The following is a 24,946-nucleotide window of genomic DNA, read 5'->3' on the forward strand; positions in this document are numbered from 1 at the left end:
CAGAAAATTAAAAAAAAAACGTAGATCAACTGAAGCCCCGGTACACTTCACTTTCCACAGATGCGCACGAGCCGTTCGGTCTAGTGGACATTTTAGCAGCCATATCCCCCTGTAACCCAAGACTGGTGTGTGTGTCACTGAAGCTAAATCCCAAAATTTGGGAAAAAACTGACAAATTTGCCCATTGGCCGCTGTCCATCATGGCCTCCTAATCATCACAAATTTTATTTTCAAGCACTCAATTCGCTCACACATCGCCTTGAGGAAAGCAAACGGAGAAATGTTTTTAATATAGAGGTAAGCAAACATTTACTGTACATAATTCTGTTTGGGTTTCACTTTGTTTGTACTTCAGTAACGCTTTTAATCAAGTCTGGTGACCAAGTCTATGGCTGTGATATATAAATAAATATATATTGTGTGTTGTACAAAAATATTTAGCCATTACTTGCAAATACTGTGGGTTCGTTCAAATGGACTTTTAGTGCGATTGTTTTAAACCATAGACCGTTAAAAAAAATAGGGACGACGCAACATTACCGGTTCCCGCTTGGCAGTTTGAAGCTTTCAGGCGGCCTGCACGGCGCTGACATCTTGCAATTAATTATGTTGGTGTGAAATAAACAGTTATGGAAACTTAGAAATTAAAGCTAAAGCTCCAATCTGTTCCCAAAAATCCCGAAAAAAGTCTGTTAGTACCTCAGTGACAACTTCCCTCAGAGAAGCCGTCAGTCTCAGCTGTCAATCATGAGGCCACACCCCCCGTTTTTATAGGATCAAATAACTAACAAAAACTAAACTTATTTTAAAAACGAACACTTAAAATGAAATCGTGATGATAACTGCCTACAATGACACAAACTAACTTTGGGGAAAAACATTATTTGAGGTGTTATTTTATTGTTTAGTTTGCCTCACGTCCATTAGAAAACACAGAGGGGCGGCTATACTGGGACCGGTCACTGGGGGGCGATGGAGGTGCGAAAGCTTCAGTATCTGAGAGGGAGACTACAGGCTTGTTTTAAACACACAAATCTGAACATGATTTGTTAACTCCATACATCTCTAGATGGTGAAAAAAACATCTCCCATCGCTTATCTCTCCTTCACAGCGTCATCAAGAGTCGCCTTTGTTATTGTTGTGAAAATGCGCCCTCTAGTGGCCAGAACGTACATACTGTGCCTTTAAGATGTGTTCACAGTTTTGGGCTCCATCAGAATTTTTTCTGCTCTCCAAAGCGGCATTTAGTTGATCAAAAATAAGTAAAAAAATGTGAAAACCTATTACAATTTAGAATGAAAATATATAGTAAAGTGTGATTTATTCCTGTGATCAAAGCTGAATTTATCATCATTACTCCAGTCTTCAGTGTCACATGATCCTTCACTAATCATTCTCAGATGAGGATCTGATGATCAACACACATTTAGGATTATTATCAGTGTTGAAAACAGTTCATATTTTCATGGAAACTGTGATACACTATATTATAAAACGAATATAAAGTTAAAAAAGGACAGCATTCATTTGAACTATAATCTTTTGTGCACCTCCTGCTGGTCCAATGTTTGAAGTGTGATGACAGTAATGCAGCTTTTCAGTCTGAACAATGACAGCCAGAGCCTGTAATGTGGAAACTGTGTGCTTGTGATGTGTTTTATTGATGCTCAGAGACATGCTCACATTAAAAAGTTGAAAAGAAGCCAATTATCAGCACACAAAACATGGTGACAGGCCTGATGTGACGCGCGGGTGTGAAAGCGCTGTTATTAGTCGGAATGATGGGCTGAACAAACGGCGCTTTATTCGGCCGCAGGGCTGGTTCGGATCGGGAGTGTTAGTGAGATTGATCTCTCCGTGAACACAATCAGTAAACACAGCTCAGGAGTCACGACTGTTTCTGCGCAGACGGACATATGCTGCCAATTACAGCGCCGTCGAGGGTCCCGACTCAATGAAGCCTCTATTGTACTCTCTCACTGCGCCTGCATCATGTTCAAGAGCAAACTAAACTCTGGGTTCAAGGAGACAGAATGTTAGCATTAACTCCTGATGAACCTCCTGACACCTCCTGCCAGAGCTTTAGCAAGCAAAACCCATCTTTATGAAGCTTTGAACTTTGGGATTGTATGAAACCGTGCAATGCAAAAAATGATTTGCATATAAATCTGCAGGTCATTAGAATGTGAGGTGAGGTTAGAGTGAGGTTGACTTGCTTTAACTTAAAGGAAGTGTATGTAAGATTCTGGTACTGCAATCACTTTCAAATGACTGTAGAGCGGTGTATCCCCCTCCCCCTCCCCCTGTGTCGAGGTTGCCAGATTGGCTGCAGGATCAGCAGGAACGTTTGTAGATCTGCAGCTGTGGTAACTAGAGCAGATTTGGCAACCCGGATGCCCAAACACTACTGACTTTGTGTGTGGTCGATTAGATGGAGGGCGGAGCTTCAGGCCAAATCCTAACATGTCAACATCAGCTGAGGGCTGCAACAACAACTTTATAATGACAATATCCTGGCCGGACTACTGTTGTCAGTGATAGAAGTATTTGAAATGAACATGACATATCAGGGTCATTTTATGATTCAATGAAATACATTTCTTACATACAGTTTCTTTAACACAGTTAATAATATGTATAAAATAGGGCTGGGCGATATGGAGCAAAAAATATATCTCGATATACGGTATATATCTCGATATCTTTACAGGAAAAATAACCCCCTAAAAACATGCCAAACACTATAAAAGTCATTTTTTAATTGAAGTGCAAAGAGGTAGTCAGTTCATGTAGGAACAAAGTGCATTTGTGACATTAAAAAAATAAAAAACTCCCTGATTTCAAAAATAATAATAATTTAACTGTAAAATAAAAGATATAATACATATAGCCTTCTTTTCATTCATTTCATGCTTTCAAAAGATGAACCAAAGACTCCTTTTTTACAGTTAAAGTAAAGAGTAAGCATTCTGCAGAAAGATGGGGGCATGACTGATATAGAAATAAACTGATTCTGTCATAACACCACTTCCTGTTAAATTTGTATTAAAATTCAAACAGTAGGCCTAGATGTCACGCTCTTTACTAAAGCATGAGCGCCTCATCATGCGGATCATGTACACAAGCCCATATTCACTTCTTTTCCAGTTACAGAACGAAATATGAACGTCAGAAGGTAGGCTATATGATACAGCACAACTTACAGAAGAGCACTGTGCCTCATAGGACACCCGGGATGAAGCGGTTTTCCCTCTCGGTTAAAACATGAATAGACCTGTTCATCATAATCCTGTGATAAAGCTGACAAAATAATAATACTGATATTGCAATATTTTTTTTTAATGTTTTCAAATAATATGCGATCATTTTGACATTTTAACCGAAAACTAGGGCTGGGCGATATGGCCCAAAAAAATTACCCCAATATAATTTTCCATATCAGTCGATATCGATAAATATCACGATAAAAGAAGAGATGATCACGGATATGTAAAATCTTCATTTCTTTAAAGTTTAAAGGCATATTTTTGCTCCTGAGTGAAAGATGTAGAAAACAGACAGATAACTGGGGTTTTAAACTATCCTTTATTGTCAAAACATGACAAACACTTCCCAACAGGTGAACAATTTATTAAAACTGAGGTAGATTTATTTATTAAAATCTTAACTGTGGTCAGCATTTTATACTCTACACTATATATCAATAATATCATTATATATACTTAATTGTGTAAGTAGTAAAACACTAAAAACGCAAACGGGCAAAAAAATGCGTTTTAAGTTAAAAAACATTTTGAGTCCCCCTCTCTTGCCTCACAGTGGATTGGTCCACCGTGCATCTCACTGACTGACACACACACACACACACACACACACACACACACACACCTCACTGACAGTGGGCCGGTCGGGAGAGGAGAGAGAGTAGAAAGTTCAGTAGTTGTGTAATTCCAGTAAGGACTGTCTATTTTATTCATTTTAAACATCGAATTAAAATATTTCTCTTTTGATACAGGCGATGCTGAGTCATTAATACATCACCAAAGACAAATAACTATGACAGCGATGTACAAGTCCGATGTTTTAGTGATTATAGTTTGGTAGCGTTAGCTTGTTGTCAGTCACCCTCTACAACTAACAAGGTGATAAGCCTGTGTGTGAATGTAGTTAATGTAGATTTGCCGCTGTGTTGGGCTCTATGCACTGTGTTTATAAAGTATCTTCTTATTAAACTGTTTGTACTCTTACAAAGTTCTCAATGCTTCGGTTTGCATGTAGGGACCCTCATTATACTGCCGTGTTAGTGTGAGGCTATTTTGAGCCTTGTTAGTGGCATTAACTAGCTATTTAATTTCACTACCCGGTGTCTACCCGGTGCCCCATAGACTAGCGTTATAAGCTAATCTGTTTTTAAAGATAAAACTCTTTACATTCGATTTCATGAAAACGCATCCCAGAGAACGATCTACTCGCTAACCATCTGTTAATCACCCCGAGGGGCATTTCTCACCGGAGTTGTCCTTTAAGACACATCGCCACCTATTGGGTGGTTGTGCAATCTTTTTTTTTAATAAGTACTCTTTATTCACTGAGAATAATGAATATACTTTGTGCTTGATGGTAATTGTGAGATGACAATAAAATAAACAGCTATATTTGAATTGTATTAAGATTTAAACTTATTATTAATTATTTTCCATTCTAATTCTTTAGAATTAATATATAATAATGTATATTATATAACCAGTGTTGCCCCAGTTACTTTGATCTGATTACTTATCACTCCTTTAAAAAGTAACTTAGTTACTTTACAGATTACTTGATTTTAAAAGTAACTAAGTAAGATTATAAGTTACTTCATTAGTTACATTCAGCAGTTTCCGACAACACCCCTGCCGCCTTTTTTAAAAGTGCATTTTTAACAGTAACGTCAACAATGTATTGACATTTTAAATTGAAATTTAAAAAATATTTCCCGAAAAAATACTCCCCGAGACGCAAGAAGAAAGCAAAACTATTTTTAAAAATGTTTTACTAAGGAAAATGACTAAAATAGTAACTCACAGTGACTCAGATAAATTACTTTAATCTGATTACTGGGTTGGAAATAGTAACGCGTTAGATTACTCGCTACTGGAAAAAAGTCGTCAGATTAGAGTAACGCGTTACTGGCATCACTGTATATATCTGAAACAAATTTGGTTATACGTATTAATAACTATACATTAATCATTTAAGACACATCTGAATACCTCTTAAGCAAACTAACCCTGAAACATAACCTGCTCCGGTTATGTTCAGAGAGTGAGTTGCCATGGTTACTAACATACCCTAAAAGTTACCTCCGTTTTTGATCCCAAAAGTTGAGGTCATCTGCTAACTTACTCTCAAACATACTACGGGATAACTTCGAATAAGCACGATCATTTAATTATTTATATCCCGCGTGGTGAACGTGAACGTAGTATGATATGCAGTCCACATACGTCGCCAAAATATCTCCAAACCACTGAAGTTGAGTGACCTAACTTGTCAACAATATCTGCGTCCTCTGAGCTGGTCTTGAGTGCTGCATTTTCTTCACTCTCTCTCATTTTTCTCGCTCCTTTTCACTCCAATCTTCCAAGCCTGTCAGCCACTGTGTCAACACTGCGTGCAGAAGCCCGGTCTGCAATGCACATGCCCAGAATTACGCATGCCGCATAAACAATATATCAAGAATTTATTGAACGGTTGTTATCGTTTTATCGAGGAAAAGCATATCGTGATAATTATCGTTATCGTTTTATCGCCCAGCCCTACCGAAAACCATGCGATCAGTTGTTAGACACTAATTATAAACTGACATGATTGCGATTGCGACTCGCACCAATAGTGTCAATCCCTGACTGTGGGTGAAACTTGCGATTTGAACTATGATGAACATTAATATTTCTTTATGAATTTTAGCAAGCAGTTGTGTTAGAAGGAAAATCATGGTCTCTAAACTGCTTCTTAAACAACGCACGCGATTGTCAACATGATAAATAATCGTAACCTGGTCGCGGACGCCGCTATGTTCAATGAAACAACAAGCTAGACAACAACATTGCAAAATCGCAATTGCAATTTTAATCAGAATAATCGCAATTATATATTTTCCCCAAATCATGCAGCCCTAACCCCTAGTATAAAATAATATGTATTTGATTATGCATCTAAAATGTAGAGTTGTATGTGGGCTGAGCACAGACTCTGTGGAAGTGGAAGCATGTGCGGCCTGCTCTCTTTAAATCAAAGCTGTGAACATGAGCCAAACGGCAGCACGCAAATCACAATCACATGTCAGCTGTTGTGGACCCTCTCGCTTTCCGTAGAGGAGGACCTGAATGTGTGTGTGTCTGAGATTTCTTAATGACTTTAACAGACTCCAGAGCACCTCCACATGGATTTTCCAGCCACAAATACAAACGTGACGCAAACAGACAGCCAGAAACCATTGAGAGAGAGACACAACTACAGCGCACAATCAGCGCTCTGTGCCGGCCTAATGGCTTACACTTACAGTATGCACACACACGCGACACAACACAGCATGCATGCATACAGACACACACACACACACACACAGAGCATGCATGCTCACAAACACACACACACATACCTTATGCACGCACATGCACACACACAGAAACTTCATCTGTTTTCTGTCGTCCTTCAATCAATTCACAGGCAGTTTTCTGTGGACTCTCTTCAGTGACTCTGCATGATGCACATACATATTAAAACACACTTAAAGGATTTCTGTCCAAACAAAACAGACAAAGCAAATCATTTCCATTCAGACTTCTATGATAACATTCACGAAGTGAAGCCCAGCTAATTCAAAAACAACTTCAGCATGTTTACTCCATTCTCAGCACCTTTCATATTCAATGCTGACATTCGTCGATCTGGACTATTTCCTAATATAACCAAAATCTTTTCTCTAATATTATATGAAGTATTGTGAACGTGTGCACATCAAAGATACACATGAGAGCTTCCAACAATCAATAGTAATAAAAGTGAAGTGTGTGTGTTGATCTGCATGAAGAACAGTGAGTGAGCGTGTGTGTGTGTGTGTGTGTGTGTGTGTGTGTGTGTGTGTGTGTGTGTGTGTGTGTGTGTGTGTTTAATTAAATCTGTGATCAGAGCTATAAGTCTAATCCACTGATTCTGAGATTTCACAGACAATCTGTCTCATGAGTTGACAAACATTTCTGCAAATATAATACAAATATTTACATTACCAGTTCTATTTGTTTAAAAGGAAAATGAATAATAGTAACAAAAATATTTAGTATAGCATTAATAACAATAATAACAGTAATTCTAATATTAATAGTAATTAATAGTAATATTATTAATAATAAATATAGCTGCAAGCAGCCATTACATAATAATAATAATAATAATAATAATAATAATAATAATAATAATAATAGTAATAATAATAGTTTACTTTGTTTTAAAGGTGGATTAATAATAATAATAATAATAATAATAATAATAATAATAATAATAATAATAATAATAATAATAATAATAATAATAATAATAATAATAGTTTACTTTGTTTTAAAGGTGGATTAATAATAATAATAATAATTATTATTATTATTATGCAACAGAATGTAAACAGAACATATTGAAGTAGAGTGTAGATGTGTATTTAATATTCCCTGAGGTAAATGAGAGCTGTGGTTAACGTGTGGGTTACAGACCCTGAACCCTTCACACGTGTGTATTGACAAACGCAGAAGCGCAGAGGATAGAGCCAAACACAACACCGCTCACGTCTCTGAGTCTAAAACGATCATTTTTAAGTGAAAAGGCAGAGGATTTCGATATAAGAGAAGAGGGGATTGAGTTTGTTGCCCAGCCGTATCCACGAGAGGCGTCAAAGCGTGCAAAGCTCCTGTACATCACGTCAGGGTCACTCTTTCAGTGTAAATCCACTTACACACCGCGTTCTTACACAAACACACCACTTCACTTCAGAAGGCCTTTATTACCCCCCTGGAGCTGTGTGGAGCACTTTTATGATGGATAGATGCACTTTATGATGGATAGATGCACTTTATGATGGATGGATGCACTTTAATGATGGATAGATGCACTTTAATGATGGATAGATGCACTTTTATGATGGATAGATGGACTTTTATGATGGATAGATGCACTTTTATGATGGATAGATGCACTTTTATGATGGATAGATGGACTTTTATGATGGATAGATGCACTTTTATGATGGACAGATGCACTTTTATGATGGATAGATGCACTTTTATGATGGACAGATGCACTTTTATGATGGATAGATGCACTTTTATGATGGAAAGGTTGCACTTTTATGATGGATAGATGCACTTTTATGATGGAAAGATGGACTTTTATGATGGATAGATGCACTTTTATGATGGAAAGATGGACTTTTATGATGGATAGATGCACTTTTATGATGGAAAGATGGACTTTTATGATGGATAGATGCACTTTTATGATGGATAGATGCACTTTTATGATGGATGGATGCACTTTTATGATGGATGGATGCACTTTTATGATGGATGGATGCACTTTTATGATGATAGATGCACTTTTATGATGGATGGATGCACTTTTATGATGGATGGATGCACTTTTATGATGGATAGATGCACTTTTATGATGGATAGATGCACTTTTATGATGGATAGATGCACTTTTATGATGGATAGATGCACTTTTATGATGGATAGATGCACTTTATGATGGATAGATGCACTTTTATGATGATAGATGCACTTTTTGATGGATAGATGCACTTTTATGATGGATAGATGCACTTTTAGGATGGATAGATGCACTTTTATGATGGACGGATGCACTTTTATGATGGACGGATGCACTTTTATGATGGACGGATGCACTTTTATGATGAGTAGATGCACTTTTATGATGAGTAGATGCACTTTTATGATGGATGGATGCACTTTTATGATGGACGGATGCACTTTTATGATGATAGATGCACTTTTATGATGGACGGATGCACTTTTATGATGATAGATGCACTTTTATGATGGACGGATGCACTTATGATGATAGATGCACTTTTATGATGGACGGATGCACTTTTATGATGATAGATGCACTTTTATGATGGATGGATGCACTTTTATGATGGATGGATGCACTTTTATGATGGATGCACTTTTATGATGGATGGATGCACTTTTATGATGATAGATGCACTTTTATGATGGATGGATGCACTTTTATGATGGATGGATGCACTTTTATGATGGATGCACTTTTATGATGGATGGATGCACTTTTATGATGATAGATGCACTTTTATGATGGATGGATGCACTTTTATGATGATAGATGCACTTTTATGATGGACGGATGCACTTTTATGATGGATAGATGCACTTTATGATGGATGGATGCACTTTATGATGGATGGATGCACTTTAATGATGGATAGATGCACTTTAATGATGGATAGATGCACTTTTATGATGGATAGATGCACTTTATGATGGATGGATGCACTTTAATGATGGATAGATGCACTTTAATGATGGATAGATGCACTTTTATGATGGATAGATGCACTTTTATGATGGATAGATGCACTTTTATGATGATAGATGCACTTTTATGATGGATGGATGCACTTTTATGATGGATGGATGCACTTTTATGATGGATGCACTTTTATGATGGATGGATGCACTTTTATGATGATAGATGCACTTTTATGATGGATGGATGCACTTTTATGATGGATGGATGCACTTTTATGATGGATGCACTTTTATGATGGATGGATGCACTTTTATGATGATAGATGCACTTTTATGATGGATGGATGCACTTTTATGATGATAGATGCACTTTTATGATGGACGGATGCACTTTTATGATGATAGATGCACTTTTATGATGGATGGATGCACTTTTATGATGGATGGATGCACTTTTATGATGGATGCACTTTTATGATGGATGGATGCACTTTTATGATGATAGATGCACTTTTATGATGGATGGATGCACTTTTATGATGGATGGATGCACTTTTATGATGGATGCACTTTTATGATGGATGGATGCACTTTTATGATGATAGATGCACTTTTATGATGGATGGATGCACTTTTATGATGATAGATGCACTTTTATGATGGACGGATGCACTTTTATGATGGATAGATGCACTTTATGATGGATGGATGCACTTTATGATGGATGGATGCACTTTAATGATGGATAGATGCACTTTAATGATGGATAGATGCACTTTTATGATGGATAGATGCACTTTATGATGGATGAATGCACTTTAATGATGGATAGATGCACTTTAATGATGGATAGATGCACTTTTATGATGGATAGATGCACTTTTATGATGGATAGATGCACTTTTATGATGGATAGATGCACTTTATGATGGATGGATGCACTTTAATGATGGATAGATGCACTTTAATGATGGATAGATGCACTTTTATGATGGATAGATGGACTTTTATGATGGATAGATGCACTTTTATGATGGATAGATGCACTTTTATGATGGATAGATGGACTTTTATGATGGATAGATGCACTTTTATGATGGATAGATGGACTTTTATGATGGATAGATGCACTTTTTGATGGATGGATGCACTTTTATGATGGATAGATGGACTTTTATGATGGATAGATGGACTTTTATGATGGATAGATGCACTTTTATGATGGATAGATGGACTTTTATGATGGATAGATGCACTTTTTGATGGATGGATGCACTTTTATGATGGATAGATGGACTTTTATGATGGATAGATGCACTTTTATGATGGATAGATGGACTTTTATGATGGATAGATGCACTTTTTGATGGATAGATGCACTTTTATGATGGATAGATGGACTTTTATGATGGATAGATGCACTTTTATGATGGATAGATGGACTTTTATGATGGATAGATGCACTTTTTGATGGATGGATGCACTTTTATGATGGATAGATGGACTTTTATGATGGATAGATGCACTTTTATGATGGATAGATGGACTTTTATGATGGATAGATGCACTTTTTGATGGATAGATGCACTTTTATGATGGATAGATGGACTTTTATGATGGATAGATGCACTTTTATGATGGATAGATGCACTTTTATGATGGATAGATGCACTTTTATGATGGATAGATGGACTTTTATGATGGATAGATGCACTTTTTGATGGATGGATGCACTTTTATGATGGATAGATGCACTTTTATGATGGATAGATGCACTTTTATGATGGACAGATGCACTTTTATGATGGATAGATGCACTTTTATGATGGAAAGGTTGCACTTTTATGATGGATAGATGGACTTTTATGATGGATAGATGCACTTTTATGATGGACAGATGCACTTTTATGATGGATAGATGCACTTTTATGATGGATAGATGCACTTTTTGATGGATGGATGCACTTTTATGATGGATAGATGCACTTTTATGATGGATAGATGCACTTTTATGATGGACAGATGCACTTTTATGATGGATAGATGCACTTTTATGATGGAAAGGTTGCACTTTTATGATGGATAGATGCACTTTTATGATGGATAGATGGACTTTTTGATGGATAGATGCACTTTTATGATGGATAGATGGACTTTTATGATGATAGATGCACTTTTATGATGGATAGATGGACTTTTATGATGGATAGATGCACTTTTATGATGGATAGATGCACTTTTATGATGGATAGATGCACTTTTATGATGGATAGATGGACTTTTATGATGGATAGATGCACTTTTTGATGGATGGATGCACTTTTATGATGGATAGATGCACTTTTATGATGGATAGATGCACTTTTATGATGGACAGATGCACTTTTATGATGGATAGATGCACTTTTATGATGGAAAGGTTGCACTTTTATGATGGATAGATGCACTTTTATGATGGATAGATGCACTTTTATGATGGATAGATGCACTTTTATGATGGATGGATGCACTTTTATGATGGATAGATGCACTTTTATGATGGATGGATGCACTTTTATGATGGATGGATGCACTTTTATGATGGATGGATGCACTTTTATGATGATAGATGCACTTTTTGATGGATGGATGCACTTTTATGATGATAGATGCACTTTTTGATGGATAGATGCACTTTTATGATGGATAGATGCACTTTTAGGATGGATAGATGCACTTTTATGATGGATAGATGCACTTTTATGATGGATAGATGCACTTTTATGATGGATAGATGCACTTTTATGATGGACGGATGCACTTTTATGATGGAAAGGTTGCACTTTTATGATGGACGGATGCACTTTTATGATGGAAAGGTTGCACTTTTATGATGAGTAGATGCACTTTTATGATGAGTAGATGCACTTTTATGATGGATGGATGCACTTTTATGATGGAAAGGTTGCACTTTTATGATGGACGGATGCACTTTTATGATGGATGGATGCACTTTTATGATGGATGGATGCACTTTTATGATGATAGATGCACTTTTATGATGGATAGATGCACTTTTATGATGATAGATGCACTTTTATGATGGATGGATGCACTTTTATGATGGATGGATGCACTTTTATGATGGAAAGGTTGCACTTTTATGATGGACGGATGCACTTTTATGATGGATAGATGCACTTTTATGATGATAGATGCACTTTTATGATGGATAGATGCACTTTTATGATGGATGGATGCACTTTTATGATGGATGGATGCACTTTTATGATGGATGGATGGACTTTTATGATGGATAGATGCACTTTTATGATGGATAGATGCACTTTTATGATGGACAGATGCACTTTTATGATGGATAGATGCACTTTTATGATGGATAGATGCACTTTTATGATGGAAAGGTTGCACTTTTATGATGGATGGATGCACTTTTATGATGGATAGATGCACTTTTATGATGGATAGATGCACTTTTATGATGGATAGATGCACTTTTATGATGGATGGATGCACTTTTATGATGATAGATGCACTTTTTGATGGATAGATGCACTTTTATGATGGATAGATGCACTTTTATGATGGATGGATGCACTTTTATGATGGATGGATGCACTTTTATGATGATAGATGCACTTTTTGATGGATAGATGCACTTTTATGATGAGTAGATGCACTTTAATGATGGATAGATGCACTTTTTGATGGATAGATGGACTTTTCTGATGGATGGATGCACTTTTATGATGGATAGATGCACTTTTATGATGGATAGATGCACTTTTAGGATGGATAGATGCACTTTTATGATGGATAGATGCACTTTTAGGATGGATAGATGCACTTTTATGATGAGTAGATGCACTTTAATGATGGATAGATGCACTTTTATGATGATAGATGCACTTTTAGGATGGATAGATGCACTTTTATGATGAGTAGATGCACTTTAATGATGAGTAGATGCACTTTAATGATGATAGATGCACTTTTAGGATGGATAGATGCACTTTTAGGATGGATAGATGCACTTTTATGATGATAGATGCACTTTTAGGATGGATAGATGCACTTTTAGGATGGATAGATGCACTTTTATGATGAGTAGATGCACTTTTATGATGAGTAGATGCACTTTAATGATGGATAGATGCACTTTTATGATGATAGATGCACTTTTATGATGGATAGATGCACTTTTAGGATGGATAGATGCACTTTTATGATGAGTAGATGCACTTTAATGATGGATAGATGCACTTTTATGATGATAGATGCACTTTTATGATGATAGATGCACTTTTATGATGGATAGATGCACTTTTATGATGAGTAGATGCACTTAGATAGATGCACTTTTATGATGGATGGATGCACTTTTATGATGGATAGATGCACTTTTATGATGGATGGATGCACTTTTATGATGGAAAGGTTGCACTTTTATGATGGACGGATGCACTTTTATGATGGATAGATGCACTTTTATGATGGATAGATGCACTTTTCTGATGGATAGATGCACTTTTATGATGATAGATGCACTTTTATGATGGATAGATGCACTTTTATGATGGATAGATGCACTTTTATGATGGATAGATGCACTTTTATGATGGAAAGGTTGCACTTTTATGATGGACGGATGCACTTTTATGATGGATGGATGCACTTTTATGATGGATGGATGCACTTTTATGATGGATGGATGCACTTTTATGATGGATAGATGCACTTTTATGATGATAGATGCACTTTTATGATGGATGGATGCACTTTTATGATGGATAGATGCACTTTTAGGATGGATAGATGCACTTTTAGGATGGATAGATGCACTTTTTGATGGATAGATGCAGTTTTCTGATGGATAGATGCACTTTTATGATGGATGGATGCACTTTTATGATGGATGGATGCACTTTTATGATGGATAGATGCACTTTTATGATGATAGATGCACTTTTATGATGGATAGATGCACTTTTATGATGGATGGATGCACTTTTATGATGGATGGATGCACTTTTATGATGGATGGATGGACTTTTATGATGGATAGATGCACTTTTATGATGGATAGATGCACTTTTATGATGGACAGATGCACTTTTATGATGGATAGATGCACTTTTATGATGGATAGATGCACTTTTATGATGGAAAGGTTGCACTTTTATGATGGATGGATGCACTTTTATGATGGATAGATGCACTTTTATGATGGATAGATGCACTTTTATGATGGATGGATGCACTTTTATGATGATAGATGCACTTTTTGATGGATAGATGCACTTTTATGATGGATAGATGCACTTTTATGATGGATGGATGCACTTTTATGATGGATGGATGCACTTTTATGATGATAGATGCACTTTTTGATGGATAGATGCACTTTTATGATGAGTAGATGCACTTTAATGATGGATAGATGCACTTTTTGATGGATAGATGGACTTTTCTGATGGATGGATGCACTTTTATGATGGATAGATGCACTTTTATGATGGATAGATGCACTTTTAGGATGGATAGATGCACTTTTATGATGGATAGATGCACTTTTAGGATGGATAGATGCACTTTTATGATGAGTAGATGCACTTTAATGATGGATAGATGCACTTTTATGATGATAGATGCACTTTTAGGATGGATAGATGCACTTTTATGATGAGTAGATGCACTTTAATGATGAGTAGATGCACTTTAATGATGATAGATGCACTTTTAGGATGGATAGATGCACTTTTAGGATGGATAGATGCACTTTTATGATGATAGATGCACTTTTAGGATGGATAGATGCACTTTTAGGATGGATAGATGCACTTTTATGATGAGTAGATGCACTTTTATGATGAGTAGATGCACTTTAATGATGGATAGATGCACTTTTATGATGATAGATGCACTTTTATGATGGATAGATGCACTTTTATGATGATAGATGCACTTTTATGATGGATAGATGCACTTTTATGATGGATGGATGCACTTTTATGATGGATAGATGCACTTTTATGATGGATAGATGCACTTTTATGATGGATAGATGCACTTTTCTGATGGATAGATGCACTTTTCTGATGATAGATGCACTTTTATGATGGATAGATGCACTTTTATGATGGATGGATGCACTTTTATGATGGATAGATGCACTTTTATGATGGATGGATGCACTTTTATGATGGAAAGGTTGCACTTTTATGATGGACGGATGCACTTTTATGATGGATAGATGCACTTTTATGATGGATAGATGCACTTTTCTGATGGATAGATGCACTTTTATGATGATAGATGCACTTTTATGATGGATAGATGCACTTTTATGATGGATAGATGCACTTTTATGATGGATAGATGCACTTTTATGATGGAAAGGTTGCACTTTTATGATGGACGGATGCACTTTTATGATGGATGGATGCACTTTTATGATGGATGGATGCACTTTTATGATGGATGGATGCACTTTTATGATGGATAGATGCACTTTTATGATGATAGATGCACTTTTATGATGGATGGATGCACTTTTATGATGGATAGATGCACTTTTAGGATGGATAGATGCACTTTTAGGATGGATAGATGCACTTTTTGATGGATAGATGCAGTTTTCTGATGGATAGATGCACTTTTATGATGGATGGATGCACTTTTATGATGGATGGATGCACTTTTATGATGGATAGATGCACTTTTATGATGGATGGATGGACTTTATGACGGATAGATGGACTTTTATGGACTTTATAAATGAGGCAGCAATTCACTTTTAATTTTTGGGTTAACTATCCCTTTAACTTTATTTAAGTTAGGCTATTAGTCTTAGCTTTGGTATCAAAATTGGAATTGAGAATTTTCACTGGTCTCTAAAATGTTGGTGTCATTGCTGCCCGTGTTTGCACAAATAGTTACAATATCAGTTATGTGTGTAGATTAACCAGGACTTCTACAGGGCTGAAAATCCGTGCGTTTCCTGAGACGATATGAGGCGTACAGCACAGCGAGCTGGTTAGCGGTGTAATCTCACTGGGCATGTGTGCGTTTGGACGGATGGTTCTAATTGTTCTAGTCCAATGATTTTGGCTGCCGTCGCTCATCCCTCCTCCACACGCACACGTTTTCCGTCAGGATCTTTTTGTGCGGTGGTCTCCCCTAAATTCCTCCCGTCTGGATCCGCTCCATCCCTCCCTCCCTCCCTCCCTCCCTCCCTCCCTCCATCCATCTCTCGGTGACGTCGACTACCTTTCCTCTCAAAAGCCACTCTCAACATTCTCTTCTTTCTGCAAATATTTTTCCACACCGCCATCCAAACCATGAGGGCCTTTCTTTAGGCGCTGATTTACATTTCCTTCACTTTTTACTGGAATATTTCATTGGCTGCCGGGTTTTTCCGGCTTCGCCTCACTATATGATTTGGCTCCAGGGTTGGACAGGAACCTGAAACCAGAATCGGGCAATATACACAGAACAAAACAGACTGATAAAAACTATTCTGTGGTGAAGGAAATACTTCAGAAAAAATGCTAAATCTACCTGAATAAGTTAGTTCAGGCAAGTCAACTCTATATTAGTAGTCAATTAGAAAATTAAGGTGTTCCCATCACGCACTGGGGCATGAATGATTACTAATGTTTTCCATCTGTATTTCCATGGTTTTATCATTGCTTTTTGTTGTTAGGTTTAGTAACGAATGCTACCGTTATTGTGTATTGTGCACCAAATATTGACGTCTGTGTTCGGGTTTTGTGTAGATATGTCGTCTACGTGATGGCTACTGTATTATTGACTTAGATGTTGTACTTAAAGGTGCAATTTGTCAGACTTTTGCAGTAAAATGTCCAGAAACTACTGGGCCAATGTTGTATATTTTGTTCAGTTGAGTACCTCTAATATATCTCAAATGTTTCCAATTATTTGTAACTCCTGAGAATGAACAATTAACTAATAAACTTCATGCATGCATAAATTAAACGCAACTAAAATCGTACTAATAATAACTTCACGAGTGATATTAGACATTATTGAAGGAGGTTACAACACTTTATGACGCTTTACTGCTTCAATAAAAATATATATATATATTTGCATTCAATTTGTTATTTTATTTAGAGTGAAATTAAAATGAATACTAGAATAGTATATTTCAAAATAAAATAATTAAATAAAATTTAGAACATGCATTTAGAATTAAAAACTATAATAAATGAAAACAAATAAAATATTTAGGGCATATTTAGAATAAAATTAAGTATTTTGTTTTATTTATTCAAAATAAAATAAAAAACATGATAAATAAAAATTTAATTTAAATTTAATTGCAAAATTTAAATTGCAAATTAAATGCAATTTAGAACATTGAATAAAAAAAATCAATAATACATAAATAACAAACAAAAAAATAAAATTTAGAACATATTTAGAATAAAATAATTCAGATTTATATGATCTAAAATAAAAAACTAATAAATAATAGAAAAAAGTAATTTTATTTTAAAATATTTTATATTAATAAATAATATATTTGAAAATATCTGGTTTTATTTTTTTAAATAAAAAAGAAAACTATAATAAAAAGCGTATATTTAAAAAATTAAACTATAGTAAATAAATTAAAAATAGTGGAAGTAGCGACAGATATTTTCTTCCACATTGTGACGTAAATTTAAGATAAATTATTTGAATAAATGTAGGTCAAGGAAAAGAAAAGATTGAATAATTCTAGGTCAAAAATAGATGGATATGCATGTGTGAATCATTCACAATCTTTCATTTATATTACACAGACTAATAAACTTGGTCAGTCACTCATAAATGCAACAGATTTCTGCACTTCAAAAAATCATGCCATAGTTTATTATAAACTATTTACATCTACTTAAATCCTTTTTCTAAAATGCATTTATTCAAATTGCTTAGAATCAGCATAAATCTGGATTTATTGTTAATAATATACACGGCTGTTAATAAAACACATTCAGTTTATCAGTACTATTACAGTTTCATTCATGCATGCATGACGTTTAATAGTATTAAATATTAGTCTTAAATATTTAGTTGAGTGTGTGATTATTAATCGCACATATCGCTGTCCGTCAGCGACTCCGTTATCTAAACCAGGAGCTGAGCGAAAGTGAAAGAAAGAGAGGGATTAGTGTTCGGGACTGAAGTGGGGAAAAACAGATCCTGCTTTAGGAAGCCGAGCTGTAATGACGGAGCGAAGAAGGGAAGGAAAAAAGAGCTCGGGACAATGTGATCCATTGAGAGCCGACGGAGGAGACGTGCTGGAGTAGCTCTCGCTGCACAAACCGCCATTGATTAGAGTCGCCCCTCTGAGCTTTACATAAGAGGAGCGGACACTCAGCCGACCCACAAACACAATCACACACACACACACACACACACACCCGTCACAGCCGACTGCAGATCTTCATGCACGGGGAAAAGAAACTGACATTAGAGGGTTTTTCCCAGACTCTTGAGACTGAAGTTGATTATGGGGGTGATTGTCTAAATCCACTGATGTTAGAGACGTGCTGCCCTCTACAGGACACTCTGACACGACACACACACACACACACACACGTTTGTTTTTGTGAAATGTGGAAACATTCCATAGGCGTAATGGTTTTCATACTGTACAAACCGTATTTTCTATCCCCCTACACTGCCCCTACCCCTAAACCTACCCATCACACACACACACAGCCCCTAAACCTACCCATCACACACACACACAGCCCCTAAACCTACCCATCACACACACACACAGCCCCTAAACCTACCCATCACACACACACACAGCCCCTAAACCTACCCATCACACACACACACAGCCCCTAAACCTACCCATCACACACACACACAGCCCCTAAACCTACCCATCACACACACACACAGCCCCTAAACCTACCCATCACACACACACACAGCCCCTAAACCTACCCATCACACACACACAGCCCCTAAACCTACCCATCACACACACACACACACAGCCCCTAAACCTACCCATCACACACACACACAGCCCCTAAACCTACCCATCACACACACACACACACACACAGCCCCTAAACCTACCCATCACACACAGCCCCTAAACCTACCCATCACACACAGCACCTAAACCTACCCATCACACACACACACAGCCCTTAAACCTCCCCGTCACACACACACACAGCCCCTAAACCTACCCATCACACACACACACACACACACACACACACACACACACACACACACACACACACAGCCCCTAAACCTACCCGTCTCACACACACACACACCCAGCCCTTAAACCTACCCGTCACACACACACAGCCCCTAAACCTACCCGTCACTCACACACACACACACAGCCCTTAAACCTACTCGTCACACACACACACAGCCCCTAAACCTACCCATCACACACACACACACAAACAGCCCTTAAACCTACCCGTCACACACACACACAGCCCCTAAACCTACCCATCACACACACACAGCCCCTAAACCTACCCGTCACACACACACAGCCCTTAAACCTACTCGTCACACACACACACAGCCCCTAAACCTACCCATCACACACACACACAGCCCTTAAACCTACCCGTCACACACACACAGCCCCTAAACCTACCCGTCACTCACACACACACACACACACACACACACACACACACACACACACACACACACACACACACACACACACACAGCCCTTAAACCTACTCGTCACACACACACACAGCCCCTAAACCTACCCATCACACACACACACACAAACAGCCCTTAAACCTACCCGTCACACACACACACAGCCCCTAAACCTACCCATCACACACACACAGCCCCTAAACCTACCCGTCACACACACACAGCCCTTAAACCTACTCGTCACACACACACACAGCCCCTAAACCTACCCATCACACACACACACACAGCCCTTAAACCTACCCATCACACACACACAGCCCCTAAACCTACCCATCACACACACACACACACACACAGCCCTTAAACCTACCCGTCACACACACACACACACACAGCCCTTAAACCTACCCATCACACACACACACACACACAGCCCTTAAACCTACCCATCACACACACACACACACACAGCCCTTAAACCTACCCAGATGCAAATTAGCTATCTTAGCTAACTCTGGCACAACATTTGTGTTGTGTATGGTCCCTGTTAAATAAACAAATAAACCAAACTAAACTAAACTACCCGTCACACGCACACACACACACACACACACACACACAGCACCTAAACCTGCCCATCACACACACGTGTTTGTTTTTGTGACATATGGGGACAGTCCATAGGCGTAATGGTTTTTGTACTGTACAAACCGTATTTTCTTACACTGCCCCTAAACCTACCCATCACACACACACACAGACACATACAAAAATGCCTTTTTACTTTCTCATAAAAACTCCTCCTGTGTGATTTATAAGCCTTTTGTAAAGTGGGGACATGGGTAATGTCCTCATATTTCACCCTCTCCTGTAATACCTGTGTCATACCCATGGCATTATACACATTTGTGTCCTCATATGTCACAAAAACATGCCCACACACACACACACACACACACACACACACACACACACACACACACAGGAGTTTGGACACGTCAGTAAATCTACAATAATAGTAAAGGCACAAGTCTGGGAATGATTTAGTGATCAAAACATGAGACACAAAATGAAAATTCTTTCATTAACTAAATTAATGAGGTGATGTTAAACGCTACTGAAGGAGGAACGTGTGTGATCATTCATGATTCGGATCGCGAGTCAAACTGCTGAAGTCACGTGACTCTGGCGATCCGAATCATGAATCGATTCACTGACTCATAACGGTTCGAAGCTTTGTTCTGAAATCGGCCATCACTATATAAGTCGTTATTTAGTGTTTTTGCGCACTAACTCTATTCTGGCCTCTTCATCAATGATTGTAGAGCCGCTGTAGTGAGATGGGCTTTGTAACGACGTCTTTAGTGCCTTTATGGGTCTTGAGAGAGGAAATGACATTGGTGTCAATGAAGGCCTTTCTGAGCCATCGGATTTCAACACTAATATCTTCATCTGTGTGTGAAGATGAGCGGAGGTCTGACGGCTGGCCAACCACAGGAGGAATTAATGACAGTTCACATTTTAGGAGAACTAACCCTGTAAGCCAGTCCCCTGTATACACTGAACCAGCCAATCAGATTGGAGCTTGTTGTTTTTGTGTGGAGCCTGTGAGTGCAGGAGACGGTGGCTAGAGCGCCCTCTACCTGTCTGTAGGTGCTGATGATGATCTCTCGCAGGTGATAATGCAGCGGCGTCATCGTCTCGCTGACCGAGTCTAAGGCCATGTCCACCTCACGCTTCATCCTGTGGCCGTCAGGAAGCAGCCGGACCAACTTCATCACCACCTAAAACACACACAAAACTGGTGTTATTGATATAACAAAACAACTGGGGGGTATTCCAGAAAGCAGGCTATGAGACACACACGGGTATGATTTAGGGGTTGCACCGACTAGTCGACTTTAATGCTCTGTCACGACGCTTTAAGCTTGACGTCGACTAGTCGCTGGCCTATAGAGGGCGCAACAGGATAAGCCATTTCCTGACACGCAGGCTCTGTTTTCAACAGTTAAAAATGACAAATAAATGCATACTCCGAGCTCTCCACAAGACATGTTTGATTACCATCTGGATGCTCAAAACTGATCGGGAGAGTGCAGGCTTATTATACACATAAGTAAATCATCGCACTACACTAATGCGTGCTGCATTCTGTAGAAAACCATTCAGTTTTCAACACTGTTTCGTAATTTTTAATAAAATAGCTTAGAAACTGAAAGGTTTGAGCATTTATTTCTTGATAACTAAAACTCACAGCTTCACTATTAGTAAAGAGACGCTGGCAGGTAGAATTAATTCACACACAATCACTCACTAACTTACTAATGCCTTCATATACAGGGAGTGCAGAATTATTAGGCAAGTTGTATTTTTGAGGATTCATTTTATTATTGAACAACAACCATGTTCTCAATGAACACAAACTCATTAATATCAAAGCTGAATATTTTTGGAAGTTTTAGTTTTTAGTTTTAGCTATTTTAGGGGGATATCTGTGTGTGCAGGTGACTATTACTGTGCATAATTATTAGGCAACTTAACAAAAAACTAATTTATACCCATTTCAATTATTTATTTTTACCAGTGAAATATAACATCTCAACATTCACAAATATACATTTCTGACATTCAAAAACCAAACAAAAACAAATCAGTGACCAATATAGCCACCTTTCTTTGCAAGGACACTCAAAAGCCTGCCATCCATGGATTCTGTCAGTGTTTGGATCTGTTCACCATCAACATTGCGTGCAGCAGCAACCACAGCCTCCCAGACACTGTTCAGAGAGGTGGACTGTTTTCCCTCCTTGTAAATCGCACATTTGATGATGGACCACAGGTTCTCAATGGGGTTCAGATCAGGTGAACAAGGAGGCCATATCATTAGATTTTCTTCTTTTATACCCTTTCTTGCCAGCCACGCTGTGGAGTACTTGGACGCGTGTGATGGAGCATTGTCCTGCATGAAAATCATGTTTTTCTTGAAGGATGCAGACTTCTTCCTGTACCACTGCTTGAAGAAGGTGTCTTCCAGAAACTGGCAGTAGGACTGGGAGTTGAGCTTGACTCCATCCTCAACCCGAAAAGGCCCCACAAGCTCATCTTTGATGATACCAGCCCAAACCAGTACTCCACCTCCACCTTGCTGGCGTCTGAGTCGGACTGGAGCTCTCTGCCCTTTACCAATCCAGCCACGGGCCCATCCATCTGGCCCATCAAGACTCACTCATTTCATCAGTCCATAAAGCCTTAGAAAAATCAGTCTTGAGATATTTCTTGGCCCAGTCTTGACGTTTCAGCTTGTGTGTCTTGTTCAGTGGTGGTCGACTTTCTGCCTTTCTTACCTTGGCCATGTCTCTGAGTATTGCACACCTTGTGCTTTTGGGCACTCCAGTGATGTTGCAGCTCTGAAATATGGCCAAACTGGTGGCAAGTGGCATCTTGGCAGCTGCCCGCTTGACTTTTCTCAGTTCACGGGCAGTTATTTTGCGCCTTGGTTTTTCCACACGCTTCTTGCGACCCTGTTGACTATTTTGAATGAAACGCTTGATTGTTCGATGATCACGCTTCAGAAGCTTGGCTATTTTAAGACTGCTGCATCCCTCTGCAATATATCTCACTATTTTTGACTTTTCTGAGCCTGTCAAGTCCTTCTTTTGACCCATTTTGCCAAAGGAAAGGAAGTTGCCTAATAATTATGCACACCTGATATAGGGTGTTGATGTCATTAGACCACGCCCCTTCTCTTTACAGAGATGCACATCACCTAATATGCTTAATTGGTAGTAGGCTTTCCAGCCTATACACCTTGGAGTAAGACAACATGCATAACGAGGATGATGTGGTCAAAATACTCATTTGCCTAATAATTCTGCACTCCCTGTACATGTAATCTTTATTGTGCTACTCTATCTGTATCTTATTCAGAACGAGCACAAATCTGTGAGAAATATAATGACCATAAGACAAAAGAACTGATAACCAATAACCTTATGGGCAGTGCTGTATCATATTTCCTGTGCACAAGAAAATCAAGGTTTCAGCTCAAGGTTCAGGCTTAGTTGTTCATTAATGATGTCATAGACGACATCAACTCGACTTTCATCACATAAATGTTGGCTTTAAATAATCGGAAGTCGTTCAACCCGTAGTATGTTTAAGAGTAAGTTAGCGGATAACCTCAACTTTCGGGATCAAAAACGGAGGTAACTTTTAGGGTATGTTAGTAACCATGGCAACTCACTCTCTGAACATAACCGGAGCAGGTTATGTTTCAGGGTTAGTTTGCTTAAGAGGTATTCAGATGTGTTTTAAATGATTAATATATAGTTATTAATACGTATAACCAAATTTGTTTCAGATATATACAGTGATGCCAGTAACGCGTAACTCTAATCTGACGACTTTTTTCCAGTAACGAGTAATCTAACGCGTTACTATTTCCAAACCAGTAATCAGATTAAAGGGGCGGTGAAATGCTGTTTCATGCATACTGAGCTCCACTGTTAAAGACTTGGATTCCCATCCTAAACATAGACAAAGTTTCAAAAACTAATGTTGGACGTTTGATGGAGTATTTCTGTGTCAAAAATACTCCTTCCGGTTTCTCACAAGTTTCGGCGAGTTTTTTTCGAGTATGGGTCGGCTTGACGTTAATAGAGCGGAAGGTCCTTGTATGGGCCGTACGGGCTCTTCTCCCGGTAGGGTGCGCGCGCGTGACTAGAGC

General features: G+C 38.1%; 1 protein-coding gene across 3 annotated transcripts in view; it reads right to left on the reverse strand.

The window, feature by feature from the left end:
* Positions 1-24,946, reverse strand: part of pald1a (phosphatase domain containing paladin 1a) — a 100,460-nt gene that overhangs the window by 26,188 nt on the left and 49,326 nt on the right. For all 3 annotated transcript variants that reach the window (XM_067430353.1, XM_067430355.1, XM_067430354.1), the window contains exon 18: positions 21,864-22,004. In XM_067430353.1, coding sequence (XP_067286454.1) covers positions 21,864-22,004 — 141 coding nt within the window. The remainder of the gene's footprint in view (positions 1-21,863; positions 22,005-24,946) is intronic.

The sequence above is a fragment of the Pseudorasbora parva genome, chromosome 21 (assembly GCF_024679245.1).
Source record: "Pseudorasbora parva isolate DD20220531a chromosome 21, ASM2467924v1, whole genome shotgun sequence".
NCBI lineage: Eukaryota > Metazoa > Chordata > Actinopteri > Cypriniformes > Gobionidae > Pseudorasbora > Pseudorasbora parva.